Genomic DNA, 26,793 nt, shown 5'->3' with positions numbered 1-26,793 from the left:
TCCTTATACCTTTTATGAGCACCATCTGCTCTATTTCGGTAATGGGAAAGTCTGCACTCACTGAAGTCAAATTTTACCCATGATTTGTAAATTTTGAGAATGAAAGATTAGTCCAAGGGTAGAAAAAAGCAGATTTGTTTGCTAATAATATATTACACAACTTTTTTTTTTGTTTTTTTCTTGTATACTAACGATTTTTGGGAAAAAATCAAAAAGCCAGTTACTCTTTGAAAAGTGATTGGATCAGATCAATGCCACATCTAAACCGTGGTACCGCTGTACCGTGTGAACCCATCAAAACAATAAAAATGAGCTGTTTGATTCAGTCTTTGTCACCTTCACTATAGGTGAAATATTTATAGTGATGCACTGGCGCTCAATAGAAGAACAAATTGGTTTATTGATTAAGTGGCTGTGGATAGTAGACCGGGTCCGCGTAGAAACCTGTAAAAAATACAGAAATAATTTATATAAACGATATTCCTGTAGAGGTGAAGGTGTGTGAAGAGGGACGTGAACTTCTGGTAGACAAAGGCTTATCTACAGGTCCACCGTGGAAGTAGATGAAAACTAGCCATGAGATGAGTTGCTTCTGTGGAAGTAGTATTGGTAGGTGTTGTTATATACATACAAATGAAACTATGGGTATGGTTGGGCAAACCTTGCCTGCCAGAGGCGTTTAGCAATGCTGTTAATTTGGTTGTCACTGGCTGTGTTGGCAGAAAACCGGATAAGGATGAAATCCAAAAATGTGGGTTACCTAAAAATGGAAAGGGGCAATGCTGCACCCTAAATTAGCTGAAAATGTCAGATAGTGGCCAGAAAATGTTAAACTAAGCAAGTCTTGGACTTGCCTGAAAGAAACGTAATCAGTGGTTCTGGAGAGAATTGTTCTAATTGAGGTTCTAGGTTTACTGTAGCTTCCACAGTGGGACCTGTATATCTTTGTCTACCAGAAGCTCAGGTGTCCCTTTTCAGATACATTCACCTCTACAGGTACAGGTGCATCTCATCAAATTAGAAGATCATGAAAAAGTTATTTTATTTCAGTAATTCAATACAAAAAGGGAAACCTATATAGTCATTACAAACAGAGTGATCTATTTCAAGTGTTTATTTCTGTTAATGTTGATGATTATGGCTTACAGCCAATGAAAACCCAAAAGTCATCATCTCAGAAAATTAGAATAATTACCATAAAACACCTGCAAAGGCTTCCTAAGCATTTAAAATGGTCCCTTAGTCTGGTTCAGTAGGCTACACAAGCATGGGGAAGACTGCTGACTTGACAGATGTCCAGAAGGCAGTCATTGACACACTCCACAAGGAGGGTAAGCCACAAAAGGTCATTGCTAAAGAAGCTGACTGTTCAGAGTACTGTATCCAAGCATATTAATGGACAGTTAAGTGGAAGGAAAATGTGTGGTAGAAAAATGTGCGCAAGCAACCCAGATAACTACAGCCTTGATAGCATTCTTAAGAAAAGGCCGTTCAAAAATTTGGAGGAGATTCCAAGGAGTGGACTGCTGCTGATGTTAGGGCTTCAATAGCCACCTCATACAGATGTGTCCAGGACATGGGCTACAAGTGTTACATTCCTTGTGTCATGCCACTCATGACCAATAGACAACACCAGAAGTGTCTTAGGCTGCTTTCACACTACGTCTTTTTAACATGCATCCTGAATGTTTTTTTGCTGCAAAAGCGGATCCTGCTTTTACAGCAAAAAACGCATGCAAACGCATGTGTTATTTTGCAGGATCCTGTCACTGAATGTTTAGGGGGCGGGCATTGGAGTCATGTGATCGGGAGTGAGGGGAACTGAACGTGAAAGACTGGGAGCCGGCATTTGACAGCTGCGAGGCTCGTAACCAAGGTAAACATCGGGTATACTTGCTTGGATACCCGATATTTACTTTGGTTACGAGCTTCTGCAGCTGCTAGGAGCCGGGCTCCCTCCACACGTAACCAACATAAACATCGGGTAACTAAGATAAGTGGTTACCCGATATTTGCCTTTATAACGAGTGTCCGCAGCTCTCAGGTGGGGGAGAGGGAGGGGGAGAGACAGACAGAGGGAGGAGAGAGACTGATCACACCAGGCTGGTTTCTGTGCATGCTCAGTAGAGCAAGCAGGATCCTGTCTATCAGCATGCCAGCGTTCACATGCGTTTGCGTGCTGTTTAGTCAGGATCCAGCAATTTGCAGTATTTGGACGCAGCTCAAAAACGCTACAAGTAGCGTTTTTGAAAGATGTTAAAAAACTGCAAGTCGCTGGATCCTCACTATAACGCACGCAAACGCAGGTGAACGCATGTTAACGCGAGTCCATTGCAAATGCATTGAAATGAAAACGCATTTGCACTGGATCCGTTTTTGCGTTAAAAAAACGTTCATGACGCATGTTAAAAAGACGTAGTGTGAAATCAGCCTTACCTGGGCCAAGGAGACTGTTGCTCACTGGTCCAAGGTGTTTTTTTCAGATGAAAGTAAATTTAGCATTTCATATGAAAATCAAGGTCCCAGAGTCTGGAAGAAGAGTGGAGAGGCCACAATCCAACCTGCTTGAGGTCTAGTGTGAAGTTTCCACAATCAGTGATGGTTTGGGGAGCCATGTCATCTGCTGGTGTAGCTCCACTGTGATCTATCAAGACCAAAATCAGCACAGCCGTCTACCAGGAAAAATTTTTTTTAACGTACTTTTATTGGTTTCATTTTGACATGTACAAAACAGAGATCATGAAAAGTACACTTCTTGTAATGTAAATATTCAAATTACAATTCTCCAGTGTTGTGTACCCACTGATAATACTGATTTTAAAAGTAAAAGAGAAGAAACAGAGACAGAGAGATGAGGGAAGGAGAAAAGGACGTACCAGAGGACTAGATTCGATCACACATTGAGATTTGAAATTCGGGGATTCACCCTTGTCACCGTAATGGAACACAATGCTGGGTTATTACCATCCACCTCATACCTCAACCTGGTTATTGCCGTCAACACCCCGGAACCCTCCTGGAAGAGATCTCCACTAACACATATAACTTGAAAACTGAAACCACTTATCCCATCAGGATTTGAATTTCGCTAAATTCCCTATTCGACTGTCTACCAAGAAATTTTCGAGCACTTCATGCTTCCCGTGTTTTTTGGAGATGGCAATTTTATTTTCCAGCAGGACTTGGCACCTGTCCACACTACCAAAAGTAGCAAAACCTGGTTTAATAACCACGGTATCATTGTGTTTGATTAGATCAGGCGAATTTGCTGGCCAAACAGCATAGAGAATCTATGGGGTATTGTTAAGAGGACGATAAGACACCAAACCCAAGAATGCAGACGAGCTGAAGGCTGCTATCAAAGCAACGTGGGCTTCCATAACACCTCAGCAGTGCCACAGGCTGATCGCCTCCACGCCGCATTGATGCAGTAATTCATGCAAAGGAGCCCCAGGGAAGTATTGAGTGCATTTACTGTGCAGACTTTTCAGTAGGAGAATATTTCTGAGTTTAAAATAATTTTTTCAGTTGGTCTTATATAATATTCTAATATTCTGAGATAATCACTTTTGGGTTTTCATTGGCTGTAAGCCATAATCATCAACATTAACAGCAATAAACATTTGACATAGATCACTCTGTGTGTAATGACTATAGATAATGTGTTTCCCTTTTTGTACTGAATTACTGAAATTAACTTTTTAATGTAATTTATTGAGATGCACCTGTATATCTGGGTATACTTTACCAGTTGTTTCAAGTATTGACTAAGTTAGCGTGGTAGTTCCAAATTTATATAATTACTATAGATGAAATATTACGTGAAAGGGGATGTCCAGTCTTTAAAGGGAACCTGTCAGCAGAAATGTCCCCTAAAACCTAACAGATTCCCCCTCTGCAGCTCCTGGGCTGCATTCTATAAAGGTCCCTGTTATGATTGTGCCCACTTTCTGACCGAAAAAAAGTGTTTATAAAGTTGTACCTTTTTGGCTTCTGATTCTGTAAATCCGTCACGGGGGCGGGCTGCCTGATGGCCGTTATTCTGCCCCCTGGTCCTGTATGCCGCCCCATCGCTGATTTCAATACTTCTGGACGCCGCCCACTGCTCCAGCCATCCCCGCGCATGCCCAGTGCCCATCTCTCGGGGATGAGCACTGTGCCCAGCGTCACCGCTGGTGACGTGCACGCAGGGTTAAGATTATGGGCGGTGCTGTGATGTTTATTCCTAAGCAACCGCCCATAATCGCGGGACCGCGCTTTCGGTGTAGTCACTGCTCCGCGCTCTTCCCATCTATTTCCTGCCTCGGGGCAAGATGGGAAGGAGGCGAAGTGAGGTCAGCAGCAGCGCGCTTGCGCAGAAAGAAGCAGGCCGAGGGGGAAAGCGCGGTCCCGCGATTATGGGCGGTTGCTTAGGAATAAACATCACAGCACCGCCCATAATCTTAACCCTGCGTGCACGTCACCAGCGGTGACGCTGGGCACAGTGCTCATCCCCGAGAGATGGGCACTGGGCATGCGCGGGGATGGCTGGAGCAGTGGGCGGCGTCCAGAAGTATTGAAATCAGTGATGGGGGCGGCATACAGGACCAGGGGGCAGAATAACGGCCATCAGGCAGCCCGCCCCCGTGACGGATTTACAGAATCAGAAGCCAAAAAGGTACAACTTTATAAACACTTTTTTTCGGTCAGAAAGTGGGCACAATCATAACAGGGACCTTTATAGAATGCAGCCCAGGAGCTGCAGAGGGGGAATCTGTTAGGTTTTAGGGGACATTTCTGCTGACAGGTTCCCTTTAACAACAAGTCTGCAGCCACTGTGTGACTACAGAACTGTGAATCCTCACATTGTGCCCACTGCACTGTGAGGATTCTCCAGTGTCAGAGCCGGGAACGGCAGTAACGTGACTGCAAACATGCAATATCCAATTAGATTGTTTCCGGTGCGTTCAATACAAGTGTATTGCGCTTGAGCAGAAACATTCTAGTCGGCTTTTTCCCGGGAGTATGCATACCGTGTACTTATGGTCACCGGCACTGACATTGGAGTATCCTCACAGCGTACAATGTGTACAATGCGACGATTCCACAAGTCTGTAGCCTAGCCACATAATGACTGCACACTTGAATTTTAGACCAGACGACCCCTTTTAATGAAATTTCATATATCTCTTTATAGCTTCAGAATTATTTGAAAGTACAGTATATCCAAAGCAATAGGCCTTGTTTTTATTAGCCTTTGTAGTTTTAAACAAGGATATCCTATTACAGGTCATGTTAGACCTAAGAACAATTGGCTATTATTGCCAGAACACAATGCAAGGTTTAGCATAGTTCTGTATAATTGCTGTTCTGCTAGAAGCTTGTTGTAACCTTTTGGTGTTGTGTGATTTTTCTAATTAGAAAGTTGCATATACCGGTATATGAAAAGTTCTGCAACTTTCTATTATACTTTGGGGCTAATACATCAAAGTTTTATTCCAGAAAATGTAGCAACTTTTTTGCAGGTTTTTTCACAGCAGTTTCAGATACCTCCGCCAAATTAGGAGCGGCAGTGGAGTAGCCGAGGTCGGGCATATCTACGTCCATCAGTCATGGAAAGGAGTAGCTGTGCACTTGGTGGCTAACCTCTGATTATAAACAAGAGCGTTCTCATTCACTTACAGCAAACCAATATCTTGTTGGTGAGGAAATTAAATATGATGTGGATACATTGTAGAACATGTCATTTATATAGTGATATTCCTGCTTGGACAACCCCTTCTTAAATGCAACAGTGCACATGTAAAATAAAAACGCCATTTATATTCTTTATTTATTATGGTTTGCTTATACAGCACTATCATATTCTGCAGCACTTTATGTAAATTATCGCTGTCCCCATTGTGGTTCACAATCTGGATTCCCGATTAGTCATGTCTTCACCATCCGGATTGGCACTGTTTGATGTCGTCATGGTGTCTGCCTCTGCTTTCATTACGTCATGTGAGCACTGCATACCAGCAACAGTCTGGACAATTAGTTTTTATTTCACAATTTAAGAAAACCTTCATGTGTTTTTTTTTTTTTTGTTTTTTTTGTAACGGCAGCATGCTAATTTATTTTGTGGAAAAGTGCACTACTACTAATACTGCATTTTTAATAGTTACATTTTTTTTTTCTTTAAAAAAACACCCAGAATTGATAAACAGTGTAAATATGTTTGTTAATTTTTTGAGGGTAGGTGATTAGTATCAATAGTGGGTATATGCAGCGCACAGGGACTTGAGAGTTAAAGGGAACCTGTCAGGTGCAATATGCACCCAGAACCACGAGCAGTTCTGGGTGCCTATTGATAATCCCTGCCTAACTGTCCCTGTATACACTAGCATAGATAAAGGGATCTTTAGGGTGGTGTCACACACAGCGACGACGACAACGACGTCGCTGCTACGTCACCATTTTCTGTGACATTGCAGCGACGTCCCGTCGCTGTGTGTGACATCCAGCAACGACCTGGCCCCTGCTGTGAGGTCGCCGGTCGTTGCTGAATGTCCAGCTTCATTTTTTGGTCGTCGCTCTCCCGCTGTGACGCACCCATCGCTGTGTGTGACAGCGAGAGAGCGACGAAATGAAGCGAGCAGGGAGCAGGAGCCGGCATCTGGCAGCTGCGGTAAGCTGTAACCACGGTAAACATCGGGTAACCAAGGGAAGACCTTTCCCTGGTTACCCGATATTTACCTTCGTTACCAGCGTCTGCCGCTCTCGCTGCCAGTGCTGGCTCCCTGCTCTCTGCACATGTAGCTGCAGTACACATCGGGTAATTAACCAGATGTGTACTGTAGCTAGGAGTGCAGGGAGCCAGCGCTAAGCAGTGTGCGCGGCTCCCTGCTCTCTGCACATGTAGCACAGCGATGCGTGTCGTTATGATCGCTGCTGCGTCAGCTGTGTTTGACAGCTAAGCAGCGATCATAACAGCGACTTACAAGGTCGCTGCTACGTCACAGAAAATGGTGACGTAACAGCGACGTCGTTGTCGCTATGTGTGAACCCAGCTTTAGAAAAAGTATTTCTAAAATTATTTTATCATATGCTAATCAGGCCAGGAACTAGTTGCAAGGGTGTTAGTTCCTGCGATCATTCCGCAGTGCTAGGACTTCTAATCAGCAATGACACTGGACACAGGTATGCGCGTCACTGCTGGTGACGCTGTATTGAATAGCATGTTAGCAGGCCCCTGTGGGCATGCTACCATGCTAAGAGGACTGAATGAGCACAGGAACTAATGCCCTTATGACTAGTCCCTAGGCTCATTAGCATATGATTAAAGATCTTTAGAAATACTTTTTCTTAAGATCTCTTTATCCATGCTAGTGCATACAGGGACGTTAGGCAGGGATAAGCAATATACACCCAGAACTGATTGTGGTTCTGGGTGCATATTGAACCTGGCAGATTCCCTTTAAGTGCGCCCATTTCCAACTCCAAAACAGGTCTTCTTGCACAGGGGCTATTTTCTGTCTCTGTCCACCACTGCAGTGGATGCATCAAAAAATGTACTTTCAGAATTCTATTTGTTCAAAATTATATAGACATTGGAAAAAGTTTAATATATCCAGCAATTTCCCAATGACTGACCAATGAAATAAAAAAAATTTAAAAATGGGAGTATTATGTAATAGATTAATAGTAATTGAAGTCTTCAGTTTTCTGTGAAGTGTTTTGGGTGTTTTCCAGGTTACCACTGTTTGCAGCGATCTCGCTATGTGAGAAGTACCCCTGAGTCACAGGTTTTGTGACGTACCAGTGACCTCATCAGCGATCTCACTGTGTGTGACACTAAGCAGTGACCTGGCCCCTGCTGTGAAATCGCTGATCATTACACACTGTTCTGGTTCATTTTTTGCTCGTTGGTCTCCCGCTGTGCAGCACGCATCGGCGTGTTTGACAGCGGGAGACCAACTGGCACCGACTGTGTAAGCAGTGTATGCTGGTAACCAGGGTTAATATCGGGTGTCACAAACCACCGGGGGGGTCACTCAGAAATCCCCCGCGCTGGCTACCAGTACGTCACAATCGGGGGGTAACAAGTGGGGGTCACCCCTCCTTTATACCTCCCGACCGACAGACAGAGCACGTGACGCGCTCTCTAGCGCCCCTCTTATAGTCAGGCCAATTATGGAATTGCCCGACAATAAGCAAGGAGGCCGCTATACTACTTATGCCGATTATTGAAGGGTCCCCGGTGAGAGTAGGGTATATATTCCCCCGACCTCCGCGGGCGGAATATATAAAATCTCCCCGAATCTCACTGGCCTCCCCACAATAATCCTTGGCACAACTCGCTGCCACCAACCGCTTCACGGTAACTATTAGCCGAACACACAGACGTGGGATTCAAGATCGAGATAACAGAACAGCCCAAGATTAATTATATAATTTAATCAGCCTAAAGCACACTAGAAACTACAATATATACAATAGGGAATCTACAGAATATACATATGTCAGAGTACAGTTACAATCAAAGCATGGGTTACAAACAGGCATACACAGTTCCAGCAGTTACCTTGTTGCGTCTGGCCACAGGGGGGCGCTGTACCCAGGTTTCTAGGATCCTTCCCACAGATGTTTCCTACACGTGACCCCCAGCGAAAGAACACTGGAAAATGGCCGAAGTAGGGTTATCAACCTGGACAAATCCAGGTCCCCTCCTACCTTCGTGACCTCAGAGGGAGCACTGCTCCACCCCTGGCTGGAGTTATGGACAAAATCCACAACATGGAATATGGCCATAACTTGGCCTGGGAGCGTCGTAGGCGGACGCCAATGCTCTCATTGTGACAGTTATGAATTTAGCTACAGAATGAGAGGTTTCATGACTTGTCTGCCAGTTCCCCATTGGCTGATATCACGCCTGGGGCATTTCCCAATGTCCTGCTCCCATAAAAAGGGTGTGCCGGCATCGTCCGCATGCGGAGACACCATTTTTATGGTTGCCATATTTATCGGAAATATGGCTTGCGAGATATGAACCATTTTTTACTGGAGTCGTTCTGTCTGGCTATTTCCATAGCCTTGCTAACTAGCTAGCAGCCCCCACTACAGGGTCACGGCAGGGAGTCATCCTGTGTCCATTGTCCCCAAGCCACCTAATTTCCATATCACAGGACATGGCCATGGAGGTGTAAGTGGAACACTGAGAACAAGAAGGGAGGGGGCACTGCCAGGGAGTGATGAGGGATTATGACTGGAGTCATAATTCATCTTCATATCCCGGGATTTGCCTCACACCTCCCCCCTTTTGAGGGCGCTAGGGGGCAGCACACTCCGGTGTTCCCCCGTGCGCCCGTCCGCGACCTCTCCTTGTCGGGACAGCCCGTCTGCGTTACCGTGGTCACGGCCCCTTTTGTGGCGAATGGTGAAGTTGTATTGCTGGAGCGCAAGGCTCCATCGCAACAATCGCCCATTCGTCCCAGAGACGGTGTGCAACCAGCTGAGGGGATTGTGGTCCGTCTCCACGATGAAGTGGCGCCCGTATAGATAGGGTTGCAGACGCTGCAGGGCCCACACTATGGCCAGGCACTCCTTCTCCATCGTGGAATAGGCAACTTCCCTTGGTAACAGCTTCCTGCTCAGGTACAAGACTGGGTGCTCTTGGCTCGCAGAGTCCACCTGGCTGAGCACCGCACCGAGGCCGAAGTCACTGGCGTCGGTCTGTACTACAAACGGCCGCGTGAAGTCGGCTGCCTGTAGCACGGGCGGGCTGGACAGGGCGTCCTTTAGGGCCCGGAAGGCTGTCTCGCAGTCCATTGTCCAATCGACTGCAGAGGGCAGCTTCTTCTTGGTGAGGTCCGTCAAGGGCTTTGCCAGGCTACTATAGCATGGAACAAACCTCCTATAGTACCCAGCGGTCCCCAAGAAGGACATCACCTGCTTCTTGGTCCTGGGGGTGGGCCAGGATGCGATGGCTTCCACTTTCTCAGGCTCGGGCTTCAGGGTTCTCCCACCTACCCGGTGACCGAGGTACTGGACCTCGCTCATGGCCAGCTGACACTTTCCCGGCTTGATGGTCAAACCTGCCCGGTGGATCCGCCTGAGCATCTGTGCTAGATGCTCTAGGTGGTCCTCCCAGGTGGGACTGAAGACGGCAATGTCATCCAGGTACGCGGCCGCGTACCCTTCAAGTCCCTTGAGCAGGGTGTTGACCATCCGCTGGAAAGTGGCAGGGGCATTCCTCATCCCGAATGGCATCACCGTGGACTCGTACAGTCCAAATGGGGTAATAAAAGCAGAGCGTTCCCTGGCCTTGCGAGTCAGGGGGATCTGCCAATATCCCCGGCTCAGATCCATGATGGTCAGGTACTGAGCCCCGGCCAACTGATCGAGCAGGTCATCGATGCGTGGCATTGGGTACGCATCGGCGACCGTGACCGCATTGAGCCCCCTGTAGTCCACGCAGAACCGAGTGGTTCGGTCCTTCTTAGGGACGAGGACTACAGGCGAGGCCCAAGCGCTGTTGGATGCCTGGATCACCCCCAGCTTCAGCATCTCGTCAATCTCCTGGCGCATGTGTTGCTGCACCTCCAGGGAGACCCGATATGCTGAACGCCGGATCGGGGGATGATCCCCAGTGTCCACGTGATGGACAGCCAAGTCAGTCCTTCCGGGCTGGTTGGTAAACAACCCCCGGAAGGGGAGGAGGGTGGCCCACAGCTGGGACCGTTGGTCTTCCAAGAGCTGGTGGCCAACCTCCACATCCTCAATGGATCCGCCTGCCCTAACCTGGGCTAGCATATCCAAGAGGGTTTCCGCTTCTCCCTCCTCGGGCAGGTTGCACACGGGGAGCGCACATGCCTCCCGCTCATGATGTGCCTTCATCATGTTCACATGGAAGGGCTTCCGCCTTCCACGGGCAGGGTCCAGGGTGACCAGGTACGTTACAGGGTTGAGCTGCTGGTACACGAGGTATGGGCCTTCCCAGGCTGCCTGAAGCTTGTCCTGTGGTACGGGGACCAGTACCCACACCTTTTGACCCACTTGGTAGGTCCTCTCACAAGCGTTCTGGTCGTACCAACGCTTCTGATCGGCCTGGGCTTGAGCCATATTGTCGTGTACCAGTTGCGTCAAGGCCTGCATTTTGTCCCGGAAGCGCATGACATACTCGATAACCGACACTCCAGGGGTGGCCAAATCCCCTTCCCAAGCCTCTTTCACCAGAGCCAGGGGGCCCCGCACACGTCGCCCGTACAGGAGCTCAAACGGTGAGAATCCTGTTGAGGCCTGTGGAACCTCCCGGTAAGCAAATAACAGGTGTGGGAGATACCGCTCCCAGTCACGCCCATGGGAGTCGACCAACATCTTAAGCATCTGCTTTAAGGTGCCATTGAACCGCTCGCACAGGCCATTAGTCCGTGGATGGTACGGGCTGGCCACCAGATGTCGCACCTGGACTTGCTTACAGAGGGCCTCCATCAGCTGGGACATGAATTGGGTCCCCCGGTCAGTGAGCATTTCCTGGGGAAAACCCACTCGGGAGAAAATCTCCAGCAATGCGGTGGCCACCTTGTCAGCCCGAATGGACGACAAGGCCACTGCTTCTGGGTACCGGGTGGCATAGTCCACTACCGTCAGTATGAAGCGTTTCCCGGAGCTGCTGGGGATGGCCAGCGGGCCGACCAGATCCACAGCCACCCTCCTGAAAGGCTCATCGATGATTGGCAGAGATACTAGTGGGGCTTTGGGGTGTGGCCCCGCCTTCCCCACTCTCTGACAGGTTTCACACGAACGGCAGTAGGCAGCCACATCGGCCCCCATTTTTGGCCAGTAGAAATGCTGGTTTAACCTGGCCTTGGTCTTAGCGATCCCTAGGTGTCCGGCCATCGGAATCTCATGTGCGATCCGCAACAACTCCGTCCGGAACGGATAGGGTACCACCAACTGTCGGTCCCTGGGCCACGCCTCCGGTGAACCCTGCTGGACCGTGGCCCGGTACAGCCGTCCTTGGTCCCAGACCACTCGCTCCGGGTCCGAGTCCGAGGGAGGCTGTGCTGCCTGCTCCTTAAGAGCTTTCAGGCTGTCGTCAGCTTCTAACGCTGCCTGAAACCCCTGACTAGATGTGGCCAGAATCGACGAGACTGTCACATCTTCGGTCAGTACCCCGGGACCTGTGTCCTGGCCTCCACCTGACTCGGCTGCCACTTGGTCAGAAGGGGAAGAGCTATCGGACCTCCGGGAGGCCCCTTGGCTTCCAGCACTCCCACTGCGGGTGACAGCGGCCACAGCCGCTGCGACCGTGGGTCGTGCCTGCTCCTCCTCCGTTCCTGACCAAGTCGCCGGTTCAGGCAGACCTACCTGGCTTCCTGACACCCCGGTTGTGGGGGAACCATGCACCGAGATCTTACCTGGGAGCACTTCCGCTCCTGGACCGGCCCCAATCTCACCTGCCTGTTCCCCTCCTGCAGCAACAGAACCCCGCTGTGAAATCTCTGGGGACCCCACATTTGCTGTGGTAGCCCCCACCCCACACACTGGTCCTCCCCCTGCAGCACCCTGCTCTCTGCTTATCCCTGCAGAGGGCAACAGATCCCAGCTCACAGGCTGGTTACTTGTAGAGGCATTGTCACACCTTTCTCTGACCCCCTCCCCTGTCACAGCTGCAGCTGAGTGTGTGTCTATGGTGTCTATGCAAGCAGAAATATCAGAGTTCACTCCCTCCCTTACATCATTCATAGATAACACATTAACATTGTTAGGAGTCATGTCAGTACGGGCTGAAGGTTCAGCCCTTGGGGGGGGCCCAAACTGGGAGGTTATCTGCCCCAAATCTGTCCCAAGTAGCACGTTTGCAGGGATCCGATCAGTTACCCCCACCTCCCTCACCCCCCGCCCTGCGCCCCAGTCCACATAAATGTCAGCAACAGGCAGCGCCGGGTCAGTGCCTCCAATCCCGGAGACAGCGAGGGTTTTTCCAGGGATCAAGTCTTGGGGGGACACCATCTCAGGCCGCACCAGAGTCACCTCCGAGGCGCTGTCTCGCAGTCCTATGGTCACAGACCGGCCGACGGTGACAGGTTGGAAGCTGTCCAGGGACCTACCACCACCCCCACCCACACAATACACCTTGGGCGGCCCTTGGGACGGGGACGGAGCCGGGGCCTTGGGACGCTGAGGGCACATGGCCTTGAAGTGTCCAGGTAGGTTGCACTGGTGGCACCGTCTTGGTTCCGCCACGGGCCTGGAGAGGGGAGTTGAGGGGGACACCCCCTGCAGTCTAGGGGCAGGTGGGGCAGTCGCCGAATTCATCTTACCCCCTCTCCAGGTGCTGCTGGTGGCCGCTCTCCTGGCCTCAGGGGCCCGGTTGTTGGTGTAGTCATCGGCAAGGGCAGCTGTAGCCGTGGACCCCTTTGGCTTCTGGTCTCGGATGAACTGGCGGAGATCCTCAGGGCAGTTCCACAAGAGTTGCCCCGTGATGAACAAGTCCAGGATCTCCGGTCCGGTGGAAAGCTGCAGGCCTTGGGTCCAGTGGTCGGCAGCTCGGGCAAGTGCCCGCCGGTGGTCAGCCCAGGAGTCCTTTGGTCCCTTCTGCAGGGTCCGGAACTTCTTGCGGTAGGACTCCGGAGTGAGGTTGTACTGTTGGATCAGGGCCCGCTTGATGGTGTCGTAGCCCTGATCTGCCTCAGCAGGCAAGTCCCCAAGGATTTCCAGGGCCTTACCCCTTAAACGGGGGGTCAGGTATTTGGCCCACTGGTCCTTGTCCAGATGGTGCTGCAAGCAAGTCCGTTCAAAAGCAGTCAAGAAAGAGTCCAAGTCTCCATCCTTCTCCAGCACTGGGAAGTCCTCAACAAGGACCTTTGGAAGTTTGGTGTCTTGAAGGTCACGTGTGGCTGATGAGGGCTGGAGCTTGGCTAGATGCAGCTGGTAGTCACGGTCTGCCTGTCGCTCCGCAGCCTCACGCTCTGCCTGGCGCTCTTCACGCGCTGCTTGCCGCTCCGCAGCCTCAGCATCACGCGCTGCCTGCCGCTCTGCCCTGCGCTCTGCCAGGAGTTCCTTGTAGCCCTTCTGGTCTCCAGCCTGGAGAAGGGCCATAGCCATTTGAAGAAGGCTATCCGAGCCTCCCAGGCTCGGTGGAATGGCACGTGGTGATCTGCGGCCCGCTGCGGAGCCTGGTGCTTCACTGTCCATTGCAGAGCGGAGGGCTGGCATCTGGCTCGTTGAGGACCCTTGGGTGAGCTGCTCCTCATCTTGTCCATAATTGCTAGGTTGTGCAATGTCCTCTGCAGAGCTGTTTTCTGGCGTCGAGCTCCTGGAGGACTCGTGGGCAACCTCCTCATTACTGTCCACAGCACCGTCCTCCCTCTCTTCGGCTCCTGCCTTAGCATTGGCCAGTTGCATAGCTCTGCTCCTGGTGCCATCAGCCATTCTTGCAGACTTTTGGTCACTGACACAGAACTGACACCTGATGCCTCCACACACCTTACAGTATCTGCACTCTGACACTCTAGTGTTGAGCTAGTCTGAAGACCCCAGCAGCCACAGCTGCTGCAGGCAGTCTTTAGTGTCTGGGAGTATGGGTCTCACACTCACACACACTATTATCTCGATCCCACCGCTATGCCACCAATATGTCACAAACCACCGGGGGGGTCACTCAGAAATCCCCCGCGCTGGCTACCAGTACGTCACAATCGGGGGGTAACAAGTGGGGGTCATCCCTCCTTTATACCTCCCGACCGACAGACAGAGCACGTGACGCGCTCTCTAGCGCCCCTCTTATAGTCAGGCCAATTATGGAATTGCCCGACAATAAGCAAGGAGGCCGCTATACTACTTATGCCGATTATTGAAGGGTCCCCGGTGAGAGTAGGGTATATATTCCCCCGACCTCCGCGGGCGGAATATATAAAATCTCCCCGAATCTCACTGGCCTCCCCACAATAATCCTTGGCACAACTCGCTGCCACCAACCGCTTCACGGTAACTATTAGCCGAACACACAGACGTGGGATTCAAGATCGAGATAACAGAACAGCCCAAGATTAATTATATAATTTAATCAGCCTAAAGCACACTAGAAACTACAATATATACAATAGGGAATCTACAGAATATACATATGTCAGAGTACAGTTACAATCAAAGCATGGGTTACAAACAGGCATACACAGTTCCAGCAGTTACCTTGTTGCGTCTGGCCACAGGGGGGCGCTGTACCCAGGTTTCTAGGATCCTTCCCACAGATGTTTCCTACACGTGACCCCCAGCGAAAGAACACTGGAAAATGGCCGAAGTAGGGTTATCAACCTGGACAAATCCAGGTCCCCTCCTACCTTCGTGACCTCAGAGGGAGCACTGCTCCACCCCTGGCTGGAGTTATGGACAAAATCCACAACATGGAATATGGCCATAACTTGGCCTGGGAGCGTCGTAGGCGGACGCCAATGCTCTCATTGTGACAGTTATGAATTTAGCTACAGAATGAGAGGTTTCATGACTTGTCTGCCAGTTCCCCATTGGCTGATATCACGCCTGGGGCATTTCCCAATGTCCTGCTCCCATAAAAAGGGTGTGCCGGCATCGTCCGCATGCGGAGACACCATTTTTATGGTTGCCATATTTATCGGAAATATGGCTTGCGAGATATGAACCATTTTTTACTGGAGTCGTTCTGTCTGGCTATTTCCATAGCCTTGCTAACTAGCTAGCAGCCCCCACTACAGGGTCACGGCAGGGAGTCATCCTGTGTCCATTGTCCCCAAGCCACCTAATTTCCATATCACAGGACATGGCCATGGAGGTGTAAGTGGAACACTGAGAACAAGAAGGGAGGGGGCACTGCCAGGGAGTGATGAGGGATTATGACTGGAGTCATAATTCATCTTCATATCCCGGGATTTGCCTCACATCGGGTAACTAAGCAAAGCGCCTGCTTGGTTACCCGATATTTACACTGGTTACCAGCGTACACTGCTAAGCGCTGGTTCCCTGCACATGTAACCAGGGTAAATATCGGGTAACTAAACAAAGCGCTTTGGTTAGTAACCCGATGTATACCCTGGCTACGTGTGCAGGGAGCCAGCGCTAAGCAGTGGACGCTGGTACCAGGGTAAATATCGGGTAACCAAGCAGGCGCTTTGCTTAGTTACCCAATATTTACTCTGGTTACCAGCGTACACCGCTTAGCGCTGGCTCCCTGCACACGTAACCAGGGTAAATATCGGGTAACTAAGCAAAGCGCTTTGCTTAGTAACCTGATGTGTACCTTGGTTACCAATCGCAGAGTGGCTGGTTGCTGGTGAGGTCTGCCTGATTTGACGGCTCACCAGCGACCATGTTGCGACACACCAGCGATTCTGACAAGGTCAAATCATGCTCAGAATCGCTGGTACATCATTTAGTGAGACAGTACCCTTACAATGACATCCCAGCATGAATGATAGTGCCCAGATAAAGAGATTACCAATCTTCATCCCTATTCTTTGAATTTAAGCGTCTTTCATGCTGTGACATGGTATTTGCTTTTGCATGTAGTTGGTTATTATTTGACATTCTAGCCACTTTCATGGCCACAATTCAAGAGGTGTTTTGGTGTGTTGAAGAAAAAAATCTCATATTGTTTAGTGCTAGCATCTGATTTTAAAAAAGATTGTTACATTTATCCTGCAGTATATGTACCCTTCCAAATTATATGGAAAACCTTTTATAAAGTAAAAATTGTGCAAAAAAAGTGATCACAGATGCTGCATTGAGAATATTTTAATTTAACACTGTAAAAGTAACTAATTTATATTTTTTCTTTTATGATTTATCTGACATTTCCAACTGTATAATTGCAGCAGACATAATAACTGCGTTACATTCTTGGGCGTAAAGGTCACATTGCAATGACTGGTGTGACCCAAACAAAGGTACATTATTGTATGTTTTGTGTGTTAGGCTACTTTCACACTTGCGTTGAACGGTATCCGTTGCATTGCGTTGTGTAACGGATGCAACGGATGTGTTGCATATAGTGACACAACGGATGCAACGGATGCTGCAAAACAACGCAATTCGTTTTGATTTTTTTTTTTTTTTTTCCCGGTTTTACCAGCGGCAGACTATAGTGAACGATCAGCTGATCGTTCCCTGCAGCCGGCCGCTGGGTGATCAGCTGATTGCTCCCAGTAGCCGGCCGCCGGGTGATCAGCTGATCGCTCCCGGCCGCCGGGTGATCAGCTGATCGCTCCCGGCCGCCGGGTGATCAGCTGATCGCTCCCGGCTGCCGGGTGATCAGCTGATCGCTCCCTGCAGCCGGCTGCCGGGTGATCAGCTGATCGCTCCCGGCCGCCGGGTGATCAGCTGATCGCTCCCGGCCGCCGGGTGATCAGCTGATCGCTCCCTGCAGCCGGGTGATCAGCTGATCGCTCCCGGCCGCCGGGTGATCAGCTGATCGCTCCCTGCAGCCGGCCGCCGGGTGATCAGCTGATCGCTCCCTGCAGCCGGCCGCCGGGTGATCAGCTGATCGCTCCCTGCAGCCGGCCGCCGGGTGATCAGCTGATCGCTCCCTGCAGCCGGCCGCCGGGTGATCAGCTGATCGCTCCCTGCAGCCGGCCGCCGGGTGATCAGCTGATCGCTCCCTGCAGCCGGCCGCCGGGTGATCAGCTGAGCGCTGTGACTTGCCGGCGGCCGGGCATGCTGGTGGCCGGTCATTCAGCTGAGCGCAGTCGCTTGCCGACGGCCGGGCGCTCAGCTGAACGTTCGGCCACCGCGAGCCAAAATAAAGTTTGATTTAAAAAAAAAAAAAAAAAAAAAAAAAAAGAGCATGCGCAGTGAAATCCAGAGGATTCCGCTGCTCAAAATAACGTTACATGCTGCGTTCCTCCCGCTGGGCGGAAGCAACGGAGCGTCGCCCAGCGGAAGCAACGCAGCTCCTTTTGGTACAATCCGTCAACCATACAAGTCTATGGGAAACAGCGGAATCCGTTAACGGATTCCGCTGTTTCCCAAAAGGGCGGATTGTAACGGAAGGAAAATAACGCAAGTGTGAAAGTACCCTAAGCCTACATATACTGAACATTTTCATAGAATCTGCTCTTTAAAGGGGTGGTCGGAAACTAAAGTTGAATTTTGTCCAAAATGGTTAAAAAAAAATCCCTACTGTCCCCTCTCTAATCTGTCTTTGTGCTTTTTTTTTTTTTTTTTTTTTTTTTCTTTTTTTAAACTTCCATTCTGATAATGTTTCATCTGCGAACAGGATGTCATCAGGGGACCAGATGTGTTGTCACTGCTTCAGCTGCTTTTATACCCTGAAACAAAACGTCATCAGTGAAGACCAAATAGAGACCAATCACAAAAACGGATGTCACTGATGATGTCCCATTTCTTGGCGGTGACTTATGTTTCAGGGGCTGGTTTGGTTTGTGCTCTTCCTGTGTGACGCCCCTAGACAAGTCAGGGCGTCACAGGGTACTGCACACTCTTTATCTCTCAGTGCAGGACTCAAGCCCCCCCCCCCATGGTTCTGGGTTCCCAACCTATGGTACTGCCTCCATCAGCATCCAAATCCCAACCACACCTCACACCACAGCCTGTCCGACACACCAGTGGGCTGCTGAGCTGGAATAGGGCCGTCCACCTAGGGGTCAGGCAGGCTGGTGGGATGGAGGAAGTCAGTGAGAGGAAGTGGAGAGCAAAGCTTAGTCGGTGAAGTAGTAGCTCCCAAAGGGTGAGGAGCTGGGAGTTGGAGCTCCCTGGGAGCGAGAGGTTGGGTTGCAGACGGTGGTCTGGGACCGGAGGAGTCGGAGACCTGGTCGCAGGTTATTGAGGCTGGGTGCCTGCACCCAGTCTTGGAAGACGGGAGGCATCTGAGTCTAATAACTGGTCTGGGACCGAAAGCACGGCTGGGTACTGGACTCTAGGTCGGGGAGTAGCTTCAGGCAACCCGGCAATTAACCTGCGGAGGATAGTGACTTTATGCACTGTCCCCAAAAAGCTCAGAGATCAGGGGCACTAGTGCAATGATGGGGATAGGGCTTTCCAACCCAAGCAGCCCATAGAAATCCAAAGCATGAGCCCTTGAGAGCACATCTCCACTACCAATAAGTAGGGAGTGGGGCCCGGACAGCATTATGCCAACGGGCCAGCAGAACACTTCTAATTTGTGCATGGAGGCAGGCTCCGGACCACACAGCAGTACTATAGGGGATGGATACCCGGACAGGCTCCCCCAAGAGGGCAGCGACACCCAGAGACTTGGTTCACCTTGTTGTCAGGGTCTGCTTTCTGGCTGCATCATCACCAGCACTGCATGAGTGAGTACATGGTCCTCCCCTGCTTCCGATCTGCACCACGCTCCCCACCAACACCACCATCCAGAGTGCCGGGGTCTCCCTTACCCGTGGAGGGAAACGTCATCTGGCTGCCCCCACTCCATCTCTCTCGAGTACTCCCCTTACCGCGAACCACGGGTGGAGTCATGAACTCTTATCCCCTGTAAATACCCCCCCTTTATATTCGAGTGGCCGCGAGCCCCCGGGTCCGGAGACCCTCGAGCCACAGCAGACCCCCGTATCCGAGCGGTTTGACCGCTGCAGGGGCGGCACACCTGCATATTCTCTTTTTTTAATGCCTTCTTGTTGGATTATCACTTCTCTTTAAACTCGGGGAAGGAACTTACTGCCATGGTACGTTCAGAGAAATATTGCACAGTGAGCACATACTGAGCACACATTGGAATTTACAACCCACACATGCTCGATGGAGGAGGGACTAAGCTAGTTCCTGAAACGGATATCACTGATGACGCTTAGTTTCAGGGTGGGGAGAGCAGCTTTAGCAGTGACCACAGACCTGACCCCCTCATGATGTACCATTTAAGTATCGTAGCATTCACTGGGGATTTTCAAACAAAAAACTTAATTGGAACAGAAGTTATAAAAACAAAACTGGAAGATACAGTAGAGATGGGACAATAGGACATTTTTAATTTTAGATATATTAGAAAAGTACTTGGATTATTACATGGAATTCAAACTTTGGTTTCCGACTACACCTTTAACCCCAATCAGTCATAGCAAAGTCTGTTTGAGGCCATATTCCACAGTGTACTAAGTGATATCCTTAAGATATGTATGAACCTGATCAATATGTCCTGCTTACAGACACAAGTGAGGAGACCCTATCAGATAAAACCGCTATTTCAAGGTTTTGTACAAGATGAAAAAATATGGCTGCTTTCTTCCAGAATAGTACCTTTCCATGGTTTATTTTGTACTGTTTTTCATTTCCATTGACGTGAATAGGGGTGAACAGCAATACCACGTACTACCATTGCACGTGTGTTGCTCTTGATTGAAGAAGGACTCCTTGCAAATGCTTCAAGCATAAAGGGTCCATACAACTCATACATTTGTTTATAGAGTTTATATCTGCATACGGCAGACATGTAATATAGAAGAAAGTGCCAGCCCCAAAAGGTTAGGCGCCAACAGCAAATCTATAGATGCATGAGCTTCTTGGCTGTCTGGAGTTATAGCAGATGGAGCCACAATGCAGTTTACCTATGTAGAAGTAGGTTACTTCCAGTCCATGTGTTTTTACCCCTGGGGAGGAAATAAAGCATGGCTGGATAGTATGTCTCTTGACTGCAGAACAGCTGTAGCAAAAGAGCACCATAATATCGTGACGTGTACGGACTCCGGGCAGCCATAATATGCGCAGCTAGAGTTTATATCCGAGGAGCTGACTCACACTGGAATTCAGACGTTCCTTTATAGAAGCCTAAAATTGTAACTGACAACTGGGAATCATGAGGCCGGATTATAATTATCCAATTCCTTGTATTTACAAACTTCATTTGTCATCACTTATTTATGGGTAATAGCTTTCCTGTCACACACAGTAGAAACTAATGAGGAATAGCAGATGCCACCATTTTCAACAGTGTGCGCCATATTCTCCAACAGCCAGGCATGCATCTGGGAATATGATGCAAATTACTCTGATCTAATATGTACTTCATTTGTGCTATGTTTCTCACACTTACAAGGACTAAGATTGGCATAAAGAGGTTGTTCCATTCAGACAGCTTTCAGTTTCTAAATATATATATTTTTTTTCTCTGATGGGACATTATTATCCCCGCTAGAATAGAGCTGCTGTGCATTTGCTGCACATATCTGACCACTGCACTAATCATTCTGTATGGGGCTGCAGTAAAAACATGAATGCAACGCTCTGCAGCCCCAAGGGAGTGAATGCAGCAGTGGTCAGATATGCACAATGCAATTCTACATTAAAAGGGAAAAGAGTGCTCCCAGGGGTCAAATCCCCACCAATCAAATACGTTATAGTATCAATACATTATCACATAGTCTTGGTTTCTTCGGACAACACCCTTTTAAGGTTTACTTAAACGAGCTCCAGTCAAAGACAGAAAAAAATGTTTTTTAAGGTCCTTTTTATATGGACTGACTCAAACTATATGAAAACTAATTGATCAATTGTTTACCCTACATTTTTAATATGGTCAGGAGCATGCCTCTTGTTTAAAGGGAAAGATAGGCTACTGACAGTGATGTTTAGGCCCACGTTAAAGGTAAGGAATCGTAAAAAAAAAATAATTTCAATAACTGAAAAACTGTAAAGTATTAATGTTTTAATGTTATGTTTAGGTTTTTAATTCAGCAAAATATATATATATTTTTTAAAGTTTGATATTTTCCACTCTTAAACACTAGGGGGTACAGCTGCTGAAATCCTGCTGCAGAGCTACTGTAGAACTAGCTCACATTACAGCTGCAGTAAAAGTGGGTGGAATCTGCTCTCTTGTGTGTGATTTCACCGCCCCCTCCCAATCGGATAAAGGAAGATGAAATTTAGGATCACAGTGCGGAGCCATTTTGTTGATGACCACATAGTGATCCTAATGTCTAAAGTATCACCGAGAACCGCTGGCATAGTGCCCCAATGTATACTGCACCCCCCCCCCTTGTATACTGCACCCCCCCGTTGTATACCGCACCCCCCGCTTTATACTGCACCGCACTGAGCTGCTTAGAGCGGAGGTTCGAGTTGAGCACACAAGAGCGGGGGCAGCGTCGGTGGAGGGAGAGGGGGAAGAGGGTAGGAGGGGCGGAGGGGGAAGTGGCGAGGGGGAGTGAGGGTAGCGTCGGCCCGGTGCTGGTCTTCACACATTCCGAGCGGGTGACAGAGGGAAAGTGCAGCACACAGCATACGCTGTGAGCTCTACAAAGATGGCGCTGATCCCCTCCCTCTGCTGTGATCTGGACAGCCCAGGGGGCGTGTCCAGCTCACAGCAGAAGCAGTCTCTGTGTTAAGTATAGGATCAGGGCCAGACAACTATTTCTTATGCACAGGGACTGCCGTATTTGAGGCGAGTAACTGTCATTACACACAGCAAATCCAACATGGCAGCCCCAAATGTTTCAGAAAAACTAGAATTAAATAAAAACTAAAACTGTGAATTTAATTTTGTATTAAAAATACTTGATTCCATAATAACTATTATTAATACAAAAATAAAAAAATTAGACACCTTATCTTTTAAAGGGGTTGTCTACTACTCGAATGACCCCTTCTCAGAGTGTTTGCTCCTGTGGTAAAAGGTTTGTAGTCTGTTAGACACATTTTTCTCTAGGTTGTGTTGCAGCTGTAGGTAGAGGGAAAAATGTCTTCCTCGTTCATTTTATACGTACAAGACAATAAAAATATAGTTGTGAAAGTGTACAGAACTTACAACTGACGTATTTGTAGTTCCTTATACTATATATTTACCCATTATTTATGATAGGTGACATTAGGTTTACGTTACTGCTAGTCTTATTCACAGAACAGATATCTTCACAGTTGGAATGTGTACCATATTTTTCTTATGAATGCAGAAGCATAAAAAATTGCTGAAATACTTTGCAAGTCTTTTTTCTTATCTAAAATGTAAATGTTGCTTTCCTGCCAACTATACTTTTATATAATAAAAATTAATAATGCACTGTCAGTCAGTGAAAAAGAACAAGCATATTTATAATTGATTTTTGACCATGCTTCATGCACTTTTCTGCGTGAACAGGTCAGGCATATATTAGAAGAGCCAAAACCAATAAAGGCAAGCAACCACTTTTGGATTTGTGGCTTGTGGTGTTCATTGTTATTTTATGTATTTATTCTAACTATACCTTTTTCTTTCTATGACAGGTATGCAATCAGAAAAAATGCCAAAACTAGGGAGCAGTATGGAGACGAACACATGTGGAGACTTGTGTCAAAATGGGCCTCAACCACATTACTCAGACCATCCTCTATCCTCTGACTCCATCATCAGCTCCTGTAGTACAGCAGCACACCCAGGTGTGGCTGGTTTCAATGACATCATATCGGAGTCTAGTACTGAGGGCCTAGTTCTTAGAAAAGAAGCTTTGCAGTCGCTGAAGCTAAGCCTTCATATGCAGGAAACTGACCTGTGTAAGCACTTTTTCTAGAGAGCAATTCCATTTTTGCTTTGCACCATTCAACTTTCTTGTAAATTTTGCATGTGCTGATTTTAGTGTAAAGCTAAAAATCTCAATTACTTACACAGTAATTGACTGATCTAGCAGACATTTTATGTAGAAAGTAATTACTGGATTTTTCCTTGTATAAGGCGCATCGGATTATGAGACGCACCCCCAACTTATAGATAAAAAATGGGGTCCATCTTATACTCCGGTGGAGTTTTACCGGACGGGGCGGCAGCACTGGTGGAGCGGGTTCACAGGAGGCAGGGGCGGTGCTGCAGTAGGGCGATGCTGCAGGCTCTGCGCTGGAGGCTTTACTGGTTGTGTGGAGCAGGGCGGTGCGGGCATCAAAGAAATGGTGCCCAGGGTCGGCACGTGTGCAGATTGAGCTTTCAGCTCAATGACAAGCAGAGATCTCATCTGTGCATGCGCCACCTCCGGGTGCCATTTTCCAAGTCCGCAGCTGGGAGATCGGTGGGCTGGAGGCAGCGCATGCACAGATGAGATTTTGAGCCGCGAGCTCCATCTGCGCATGTGCCGACTCCGGCGCCATTATTTGAAGCCTGCACCGCTGCCAGAGCACCTGGAACACCCGCTGCTTGCATAGCTGCCAGCACAGCAGTCCCCACCACACCCAACACAGTGCCCATTCTCCACCTCCCAGTAAACTACATTCGGATTTGAAGACACACCTCTCATTTTCCTCCCAAATTTTTGGGAGGAAAAGTGCGTCTTATAATCCAAAAAAATACAGTACTTGGAAATTTAGAAAGTAACACATTTCCTTTAAGCTGCAATAAGTTTAACATTAAACTTCTGACAACTTAATTACCATTACATTTATCAATGAAGTATGTCCTCACAAACTGGCACGATTTGGTACTTATTAGACAGTATCAAAGTGGGAAATATCCCATTGGCTTCTCAAAGGGGTTTTCCAACAAACAAAATACACTTTAATCAATAGATTTTGGAATAAAAATGTCACAATTGGATAAGTTAAAAAAAAGAAAAAATTGTTTCTGTACCGATATATTCTTTATATATGTGCCCCTGCTATGTTCTCTATAGCTATGTCTGACTCGTACCACAGCTCCTGGCTAAAGGAACAGGACATCATGGGATTGTAGCTGGTGCTTTCTGTGAGGTAAAATATTTCCCTGCCTGTTTTTAAATAGTTCGTTAAATGTTTTAAGTCCCAAAAATAATCAGCTGTGATCCCATGCTGTCTTGTCTGTATACTTCTTTTTTTTTTTTTTTGTTTCCCTTGGCCAGCAGCTGTGGCATGTTTGGACAACCTAGCTAGAATTTGGCATTTAGCTTTACACAAACTTGGATTTTAGCTTTACACAAGCTGCAATTGGAAAAATTGCTGATACCAAGTGTATTGGGAACGAATGATTCTTGGTTCACAATACAGTTTCCTTTTTCTCAGCAGCCTATCATCTATATATTGAAGTTGTACTGCAACCAGCAATAATGTTTAGACACACGTAAACGCTCAATTCAACCAACAATCATTTTGTTTATCTGTCAAAGGCTTTTTTTGGTCGATTATTGGCCCTTGTAGCAGGATCACTTTTTTGTTAATGGATGAGCTAATGATGAGCGAACTGCTCATGTGCTCTGTATTCGTTTACAGAGTACAATGGACGTCAATGGGGAACTTGAGCATTTTTCCTGAAGATTTTACGGGAAAAATGCTCACGTTCCCCATTGACTTCCACCCATTGGCTTCCATTATACTCTGTAAATGGGTGTCGAGCATCAAAATGTTCATTATGCTTGCCGAGCACCAAGCAGTTTGCTCATGTCAAGCCTAGGGATGAGCGGATCCGGACTATAAAAGTTCGGATCTGCATGGTTTCAAATGTACTCAGGTGCCGGGCCCGGGATTCTGGGTGTTTGATCCGGATCCTGCACTCGAGAAATTTAAAAATAAATAAATAAAATAAAAATTAAAGAGAATAAGAATGAAGTGAGCGCTTCATACTTACCAAGGCTCCGTCATGGCGGCAAACTGCTTCCAGGTCGCACATTCACTTCCTGAGCCACTCATTACTGCTCATCGCAAATGCACTGCTTTCCCTGCCCACCGGCCGTCCTGGTGTCTGTAATTGATTGCAGTGAGACGCTGCCCCAGCCTGTGTGACAGCGCCTTACTGTAACGAATTACAGGAGCTGTATGTGGGTCAGTATCAAGGTATAAAAATAAATAAATTAAAACCATTGTCATAGGGTCCCCCAGTAATATATTATACCAAGGACAGATAAAGCCCATGGCTGCAGCCTCCAGCCGGATGCTCATCTTGGCTGTGTATCAAAATAAGAGGAACCGCATGCGGCTTTTTTATTTTATTATTTTTTTTATTATTATTTTTTATTTAAATAAATAATTAAAAAACAGACGTGCGGTCACCCCCAATTTTAATAGCCAAGATAAAGCACGACAGCTGGGGGCTGGTATTCTCAGATTTTAGAGGTCTATGCTTATTGGACTGCCCCACAGCCTAAAAATAGCAACCTGCAGCCAGCCAAGATTGTTGTATTTATTAGATACAACAAGCTCGGTGCTTTACCTGGCTCTTCCTGTTGCACTCATGCGGATGAAAATGAAATTATATGGTCCTTGTTTGCTTTCAGTCATATGGGATAGTGCAGTTAGGGGTTAGTAATTGATCCCTATACTGTGAACACAGCTGTAATCCCTCTCCAGGACTTTGCTTGACAGCCTGCTCTGCACACACACAAAAAGGAGATGGCTGCACACTGCAGTGCTAAGATATGTGGAACAATGAATATGGGAATATAGACCTGCATTACTGCTATGAAAAAACATGTAAAAAATGAGATACTTGGCACACAAAATTGGCCAGATCTTATGTGAGCCCAACAGCCAGCGGCAAGGTGACCTCATTTTTGTTGGTTCCCTATCAAACTAATGCCTCTTTGGTTTAAAAAAAAAAAACCCTACAATTTATGAGCGGACAGGAGCCTGCAAATGGAGAATTAAAATCGTCTGAGGCTGAAGAGCAGGAGGGCTCAATCAGAAGGCATGACCCCGTAATCTAAGAAAAAGACTGATGGCACATCCTAGCTTTCTAATGTGAACCCTATATCTGCAGCTAAATATCGTTTCTTTAACGTTCCTATGGGAGACCCAGACCATGGGTGTATAGCTACTGCCTCCGGAGGACACACAAAGTACTACACTCAAAACGTGTAGCTCCTCTCTCCTAGCATATACACCCCCTGCTAGCCAGTCCTAGCCAGTTCAATGCTTTGTGTTTCAGGAGGTCACACACACATGCATTCTCTGATTTTG

At 48.0% G+C, this 26,793-nt stretch overlaps 1 protein-coding gene across 2 annotated transcripts in view; it reads left to right on the top strand.

The window, feature by feature from the left end:
- GOLGA3 (golgin A3) overlaps positions 1-26,793 on the top strand; it is a 151,818-nt gene that overhangs the window by 16,112 nt on the left and 108,913 nt on the right. The window contains exon 3 of one of the 2 annotated variants that reach the window (XM_075321798.1): positions 23,170-23,322. In XM_075321798.1, the coding sequence (XP_075177913.1) occupies positions 23,170-23,322 (153 nt within the window). Of the gene's footprint in view, positions 1-23,169; positions 23,437-26,793 lie in introns of both variants that reach the window. The other variant, XM_075321791.1, reaches the window with a different exon arrangement.

The sequence above is a fragment of the Anomaloglossus baeobatrachus genome, chromosome 1 (genome assembly GCF_048569485.1).
Source record: "Anomaloglossus baeobatrachus isolate aAnoBae1 chromosome 1, aAnoBae1.hap1, whole genome shotgun sequence".
NCBI classification, from domain to species: Eukaryota; Metazoa; Chordata; class Amphibia; order Anura; family Aromobatidae; genus Anomaloglossus; species Anomaloglossus baeobatrachus.
The sequence above is the reverse complement of the archived record's forward strand: the minus strand, read 5'-3'. Positions and strand labels throughout refer to the sequence as shown.